Source organism: Gekko japonicus, unplaced genomic scaffold (genome assembly GCF_001447785.1).
Source record: "Gekko japonicus isolate JY-2015 unplaced genomic scaffold, Gekko_japonicus_V1.1 scaffold568, whole genome shotgun sequence".
Lineage (NCBI taxonomy): Eukaryota > Metazoa > Chordata > Lepidosauria > Squamata > Gekkonidae > Gekko > Gekko japonicus.
In genome coordinates this window covers 811,321-819,407 of record NW_015169190.1, presented here as the reverse complement: position 1 = coordinate 819,407, position 8,087 = coordinate 811,321, and the positions used below count along the sequence as shown (strand labels likewise).

The 8,087-nt window shown below is 48.1% G+C and overlaps 1 protein-coding gene across 1 annotated transcript in view; it reads right to left on the bottom strand.

Moving 5' to 3' along the window:
- The window catches only part of CCDC67 (coiled-coil domain containing 67), an 88,620-nt gene that overhangs the window by 59,266 nt on the left and 21,267 nt on the right, over positions 1-8,087 (bottom strand). The window contains exons 4-5 of the mRNA XM_015416229.1: positions 6,081-6,194; positions 705-959 (exon numbers count right to left, since the gene is read on the bottom strand). Coding sequence (XP_015271715.1) covers positions 705-959; positions 6,081-6,194 — 369 coding nt within the window. The remainder of the gene's footprint in view (positions 1-704; positions 960-6,080; positions 6,195-8,087) is intronic.

Here is an 8,087-nt window from a genome sequence, read left to right as displayed (position 1 = left end):
GAGCTACACATAAGGAAATGCTGGTGGATTGGGCCCAGTTGCTCCTTCACCTTATACCACGGTGCCTCTGAAAGAACTTGTGACTGACCCAAGGTCACACCAGCAGCTGTATAGGGAGGAGTGGGGAATCAAATCCAGTTCTCCCAGATTAGACTCTGCGCACTTAAACCACTACACTAAACTGGCAAAATAGCGGGGCAGAGTTACTAAAGTCCCTTCTCTGTATGGCTTCCTCTGGGCCTAGAGCAGGGGTCACTGGAGGAGTCGGGGGAGGAGATACCTGGGAATTTCTCACATTGTGCGGGGGGCTGGACTGCATGACCCTTGGGGTCCCTTCCAGCTCTATGTTTCTATATGCACTGAATTGGGCACTGTGCACATGAGAACTGAGGGAATCCTGCAACTCACGTCTAACTGTTACACAGGGCGGGGACCATGGAAACACAGTCTGTGTATCCTGTGATGTGTGAACCTTGGTCACTGCCTGAAATATCAATACATGAACTAAATCACTACATATTTTATCTCATCCTCCTTCCTTGGAGCTCATCTATCCCCACGCCACCCCCCTTGTATCCTCACTGCACCACACTGGCAGCTTGAAGCCATGCTTGTTAACGCCTCCACCTCCCACTGACCCATGCCCCACTCTAGGCCCCGGTGACACCCACCCTCAGGATTCCAGAGCACCAACAGCCCTTTACCTGGCACTTTCTTTGGTATGTTTTCACTTCCTGCTGGAGCTTGAGGTTTTCCTCTTGCAGCCTGTTCCTGCTCACCACTATTTCACTCACGGTGGACTTCAGTTTCTCCATGAAGAATTCGTTTCTTTCCGTGGGCTCAGTGAAAACATTCTGTTGAACGCCGAGGTGCTCCATTTTGCACTGGCTGCAGGGGCCGTCCTCCTTCTGGTTTGGCTTTTGGCAACAAATCTGGCTTTGGCAATTCTGTGCTTGTTTCTGGAACAGAAAAAAAAAAGAGCAGGCTGCACGGAGTTAATTTACTTGAGCAGAAGCAGGTCTGCGCATCTGCACAAACAAAAATCTCATACCCATACCCATACAAACATGGTATGACAAAACATGGGATTTATTCATTTTAGATAAGCTGACACAGGTCACTCAAGTTACAGCAGCAGATACATCTAAGGCATATGAGCAATTTGTCGCAGTTTGGTATACGGTGCTTCAGTATATGTCAGAGAAGAACATACTCCCTTCAAATATCGCTTATGTCCCATGGATACGCTTTTAGTTTTATTTCTAACTAAGACTATAAAATATAATGCATTGGCTCGTTCACCACTATGGAGGCTGGTTTTGTTGCTTCATTTACTGGTTCATAGATAAAAGAGTTGCAAGAAAGGTAAACTTGTTGGGATCAGAGGGGTTTATATGCATTTGTTTGGCTTACCACTTGCTGTAATGACAGATTTTTATGATTTGTAGGATACTATTGTTATGCTGCTTTGTTTCTTTTTAATAAATTTTTTAAAAAAATAAAAAATCTCATACCCCGAATAAAACTTTGTTGGTCTGAAAGGTGTGCTGGACTCAAAATTGCCATACGATAATCGCCCCCACCTGTTGGCTGACCGCTGTGTGAAATGGGATGCTGCCCTAGGTGGGCCACTGGTCTGATCGGGCAGGGCTCCTGTCTTCTTATGTTCACACTGCGAGAAAGATTAAGGACCTGAAGGTCCGCTAATAGTTGGGTCCAAGGTAGACTTGCTAGAGGCAGACCTGTGTGTCAGAGTCAGACCACTGTGAAGGGGGGAAATTTAAAATGAGATATGGGCGGGCGGGCGGGCCGGAGCCTTCTCATAGTTGCATGCTCCTAGCCGGCAATCACTCCTACCCAGGTGTTTTCTCATGGTAGCAACCTGCAGTAACCCTGATGGGGGGAAACATCTGGGCAGAACCACTTTTGGTGAAAAAAGAGAAAGCTCCAACTTCTCCTTTCTCTCTCCTGCTACATTTATTTATTTAGTATATATATATATTAAAAATCCTGCTCTCCCTCCAGGAAGAACTGGGTGACCTAGATTGTTTTGCCTCACCTGAGTTTTATCCTCACAACAGCCCTGCCTCCAATCTTCCAGCTGCTCTTTGGACGCGCCCCTCTCCTCCTTCGACCAGATGAGTGCCTCTCCTCCCTCCCTGCCTCCGGCTCACTGGCTGCCCTTTGGACTGTGCACCCAGCTCTGTGGACAGCCATTCCTGGAGTGGTGCCGGGGATGACAGGTGGGCAGCACGGGATGGGCAAGGTGGACGGCGGGGTCTGCAAGGTGCTGGAGCGGCTGGTGGTGGCATGGCATGGCTAATGAGTGAGGGGGCGTGGCCCTGAAATGCCCCAGCATTGCTACATGCCTGGTGTGTAGGATAGCCAGGAGATCCTAAGATTGTCTGGCAGCCAGACGTTCTAGCTCTTTTAGCATTATGTGCCACTAGGTGGCGAGCGAGACTCGTTTTCAAGGCAAGAGACATTTCAGAGGTGGTTTTGCCATTGCCTACCTCTGTGTCACTCGCTTGGTATTCCTTGGAGGTTGCCCTTCCAAATACTAGCCAAGGCCGACACTGCTTAGCTTCCGAGATCTGACTAGCCTGGGCTATCCAGGTCAGGGCTGAAGGAGAGTGACAGGCCCAAGGTCACCCCGCAAACTTCTAGGGCAAGAGTGGAGATTTGAAGCTGGGTCCTCCAGGTCCTCGTCTGACACTCTAACCACTAGGACAAAGTTTGAGTCCAGTGGCATCTTTCCGGCCAACAAAGTTTTATTCAAGGTATAAGCTTTTCTTCAAGGTTGAACCACTAAGTTTTGACATGAATTGGAGTGGGCTGTGATGCTGTCACATAGAGCTTCCTTAGACAGAATCAGGTCTGTAGCCAGCGGTGGGGCTTTAGGGGCTGAGCCCCCTATTGGATCTTCAGAGCCCCCCCCATCCGGATCTTGACCCACAATCTTAGCTGCACGCTGTGCTGGAAGGAGGCCCAAAGCAATTCTCTAACCCTCATTCTGGCGCAGCATGCTGCTAAAACGGTGGCTTAAGATTGAGGTAGGGGGCATTTGAGGTGAAGCACAGCCTTAAGTTCTAGCTCTTTAGTGTTATGCACCACTAGGCAGTGAGCTAGACAAAGTTTGGTGGCTGAGAGAGCTGTGAAAGAGCTGTGACTGACCCAAGGTCACCCAGCTGGCTTCATGTGGAGGAGTGGGGAATTGAACCTGGTTCTCCAGATTAGAGTCCATCGCTCTTAGCCACTACACCATGCTGGCTCTCATCGAAGAATAGGAGATTGGATTTGTACCCCGCCCTTCACTTGGAGTCTCAGAGCGGCTTACAAACTCCTTTCCCTCCCCCTCTCCACAACAGACACCCTGTGCGGTGGGTGGGGCTGAGAGAGCTCTGACAGAAACTGCTCTTTTTCAAGGACAGCTCTGACAGAACTATGGCCTGCCCAAGCTCATCCAGTAGCTGCATGTGGAGGAGTGGGGAATCAAACCCGGTTCTCCCAGATTAGAGTCCGCGCACTTAACCACTACACCAAACTGGCTCCTGCCTTCTCATAATGGGACCAAAGTATAATAGTCTCAGTTTAGCCATTGTAGCTCCCAGGGAGAATTCAAGCTTGATTCAACCTAGAACCCACTTCTTTGTCTTTTTAGTAGTCCATGATATCCACATCACCGACACTTAACCACTACACCAAATCGGCTCCAGGGTACTGTCTCCTAAGCTTATGGGCACACACTGTTGCCACCTTCTTGAAGTAGTGCGTGAGGGTCTGGCCAGTGCCTGGATGTGAATCCCATGACAGAAGAAAGATGCGATGGAAACATAATAAAAGAATAACTACTTGTCCTCTCAAAATATACCCCCTCCCTTCTCCTGCCCCAGTCACTGTCTCTGCTATTGATGCCTATTTCTTGGGATGCTAAAATACAGTTACTATCAAATAATGAGACAGTCCCAACCCAAATGTGACAACCTAATGTGGCTAAATTAAATACAGAGCCGAATACAAGTGTAGCTATGTACAAAAATAGCCTTGGGTGCATCCGTTACGTTCACCTCATTGGATTATGTTCCACTAATTTCAACCAGAGTTCCTCAAAGGGCAGGAATGCACTGGTGTTTAGCCGCTCTAACACCCGGCAAAGTATACACAAATGTTGTTACTATGGTAATTATGCTGCTCGGCAAACATTAGGCATCTGCATTCTCCACGACTTCTAAAAAGCCGAGCCCATTAAATGATGCAAGATATGAAAAGTGTGAGTGGCCCGAGGCCATTATTCTCCCACAATTCTTTTTGCTTCCTGCTTCAGACTTCAGCAAAGTCCATCCGACTGGGGGGTCTTCAGGAAGAAGAAGAAGAGATTGGATTTATACCCCGCCCTTCACTTGGAGTCTCAGAGCAGCTTACAAACTCCTTTCCCTCCCCCTCCCCACAACAGATACCCTGTGAGGTGGGTGGGGCTGAGAGACCTCTGACACAAACTGCTCTTTTTCAAGGACAGCTGTGCCAGAGCTTGTGACTAACCCAAGGTCACATCAGCAGGTGCAAGTGGAGGAGTGGGGAATCAAACCCGGTTCTCCCAGATTAGAGTCCGCGCACTTAACCACTACACCAAACTGAAGAAAATGGGGCAGGGAGGCAAGCTGAACCCAGGGATGCGGAGTTACTGATCTGGTTGCAAAGAGTCGGACTCAACTGTGCAACTGAACAACAACAACAAAAGACCATTAAAACTGATCACCTTAAGTCACCTTGCAAAGGATTGCACTGATAATTATCAAAAGGTAGTTTAGAGTACTAAACAAGTATAAGAGTTGAGTCCAGTGGCACGTTAAAGATGAACATGATTCCAGGGGTATAAACTGTTGAGAGGCAAAGCTCTGGGAGCTTTGACTCTCAAACGTTAATACCCTGGTAGGGTTGCCAGCCCCCAGGTCTGGATGGGGTTTCCACCACTTTTTGGGGCTCCAATCTGACCCTGGCCAGCTGGGCCCCGCCCCCAAGAGCAACCACGCGCCCGGCCACCCCTCTCCCTCCCCTCCTGCCTGATTTAAAGGGCTTCAGCTGATCGGCGGGGGCCACCAAAGAGCTGGAAGGCTCTTTAAATCTAGCAGGAGGGAAGGAGAGGGGTGGCCAGGCAGGTGGTTGATCTTGGGGGCATCCCCACCGACCCCCAGAATGCCCCCCAATCCCCCCACCAGAGTGAGGAGGGGACCTGGCAACCCCATACCCTAGAAATCTTGCCGATCTTTAAGATGTCATTGGGCCCGAATCTTGCTCTTCTGCTGCAGACCAACACAGCTCCCCACCTGTAACTAAATAAGTGTGTAAGCATGGAGTTTCCTCAGGTGCTCTCGTTCAGTGCCCTTATCCCCATTCACTGTATAGCAATAATGCCAGCATTTCCTGAGCTTCTGAAAGGTGAGTTTTCTTGCTGAATTAAGATCAGAGGCAGATATTTAATCAGGATGTGGAACTTTAAAACTGTACTTGCCCTCAGAGAGGCCATCCCCCACGTCTCTGCCTCTGAGTGCAGGTAATTTCCTTGCCCCTGCCTCAGACTAGTCCAGACTCATTAGATCAGGCCACCGAGGAAGTCTGGGGTTGCTATGCAGAGGCAGGCAGCGGCAAACCACCTCTGTGCCTCTCTTGCCTTGGGAACTCTACAAGGTCACCATCAATGCTCCCTCCAAGCTGTGGAGTCTTGGGAGCAAAAATTCTACTTTGCGAGCTCCTGGCATTAAAGTTGTGAGCGAGCGATTTTGGCTACTGTATAAATTAGTTTGCTCTGGAGCCATCCCTTCCTGAGCGAAGACAAAAATGTGTGAGCCATAGGCTGAAAAACTGTGAGCCAGCTCACACTAACTCAGCTTAGGGGGAACACTGGTCACCAGACATCAGTTGCGACTTGCTGGCAAAAAAAGAAATTGTTACATCCCTGTATTGATAGTGATTAAGCAATCCAAAACAACGAAATAAAAGAATGATTTTGGGTTAAATGGGAGCCCAGATCTCACTATTTATTTAGGTCTAATTTCTTTCTGAAAAACAGAAAAGAACAGTACCTGAAACAGACTGCATTTCTCAGACAACAATTTCCGCTGAGCATCTAAAGAAACTAGATGGTTTTGATACAGGGTCTCTTGTTTATCCCACTCTTTTGATTTAGCTTTAAATTCCTAAAAAAAATAGAAGGGAGGGCAGAGCGAAGAAATAAATCATGTTACAGATCATCTATGCTCTCGTCACACATTCTGCAAAAGAAAAAGGGGTAGTGAAAATTTCAAGCAGAAAACCTTTTTTGTTGTTGTTCTTTAACAATACCCATTTATTACTCGCAATGAGAGGTAATTCTAGAGGGGGGGAAGGAAGAGGAGATGGTGAAATGCAAATCTGAGAACCTGAGAAATATGTTGTGATAAGTAGATTGTTCATTATAAATATTCAAGTAAAACACTAGAAAAAGATTAAATTCTTGTATGACATATTGTTAGCAATAATTTACACAGTACTTGCAAGGTGCAAAGCACTTTGCAGCTATTAATAACCTTTAGCATTTAAGTGCCACATTCAAAGGCTGGGGTGCAAAAGACTGAACTACGACCCCTCTCCAACGAACCCTTTAAAGAGAAGCTGGGCCACAAGGGACCCCGGTGCAGGGAGGTGCTTTTTCGCAGGCCTCACATCTCAACATTTATTTTATTTACAACATGTATACCCCATCTTTCTTCCCAATGGGGACCCAAAGTGACTTATATCATTCTCCTCCATTCTATTCTCACAAAAACCCTGTGAGGTAGGTTAGGCTGAGAGTGCGTGACTGGCTTAAGGTCACCCAGTGAGCTTCCATGGCCGAGTGAGGATTCAAACCTGGGTCTCATAGTCTGATGCTCTAACCACTATACTACACTGTCTCTCAAGACAGCTCTGGACCACTGTTCTAGGATGCAGAGCCTCTGGCTCAGTTTTGGGGTGTGGATCTCACAGGGCAGCTGGGCACTGCTTGGAAGCCAATATCCAACCATCCCCATGTTCGGGTTGAAATGTTAGATCTGCCTATGGGCCCAGTCGCTGGTCTGGAAACATCAGATGCTGAAGTGCCTAAGCAGTGGTGGACCTGGCTGGTATCCTGGGTGGATAGGGTTGCCAAGCTCCAGGTGGGGCGAGGAGATCTCCCAGAATTATAACTGATCTCCAGCCAACATAGTTCAGTTCCCCGGGAGGAAATGGCAGCTCAGGGTGGTGGGGTGTATGTGGATTCTATGGCATTATACCCTAATGAGTTCCCTTTCCCCAAACCCCATCATCTCCAGGCTCCACCCCCCAAATCTCCAGGTATTTCCCAACCTGGAGCTGGCAACCCTGATGAGAGAAGCCTGGCGCTGGAACCACATGAGAATCTTCTGCCCTAGCTGGGTCAGGGCTCTTCTGTCATCTAGCTGCAGGGAACTTATGAATGTGCTGCTCCCCCAGTAGGGCAGAAAATGTCCCCTGTTTTGGGTTGGGAAAATGATGCAGTTCTGATCCAAATAGGGCAGCTGTCACCTGGCTGCGGGAAACACAGGGTGAGGGTTGGGAGAACCCTTACCTGACTCAAGCAAAAACAGCTCATATTGCTTGGGGCTTACACAAGTTTGTGGAGAATGGGGTTGATGTTGCTTGGGCCTTGGGAGCCCCATGCAAGAACAAACTGTTTAGACATCTTTAAAATGGGATTACACAAGTTTGTGGAGAATGGGGTTGAATGAATGGATGGTCTGAGACTACCTGGCTGCTGCAGCATTCATTACTGAAGCTAAGCAGCTGTGGACTTCAGCAGCACCTTGGCTCAGAGAGTTGGGGGAAAGGTGCTGCTTACAGTCAAAGGTGCCATGCTGTCCCCACACAGGTTCCCTCCTTGCTAAAGCAGAAATGAATAAGAATCCAATAGCACCTTAAAGACCAACAAAATTCTTGGCAGGATAGGAGCTTTCGTGAGTCACTGTGCACTTTTTCAGATACAGCTAGAATGTGAGTCCATCTGTTCTTTATACTGGAAAGTGGAGTGATTTCATATGCCAAATGACATTATT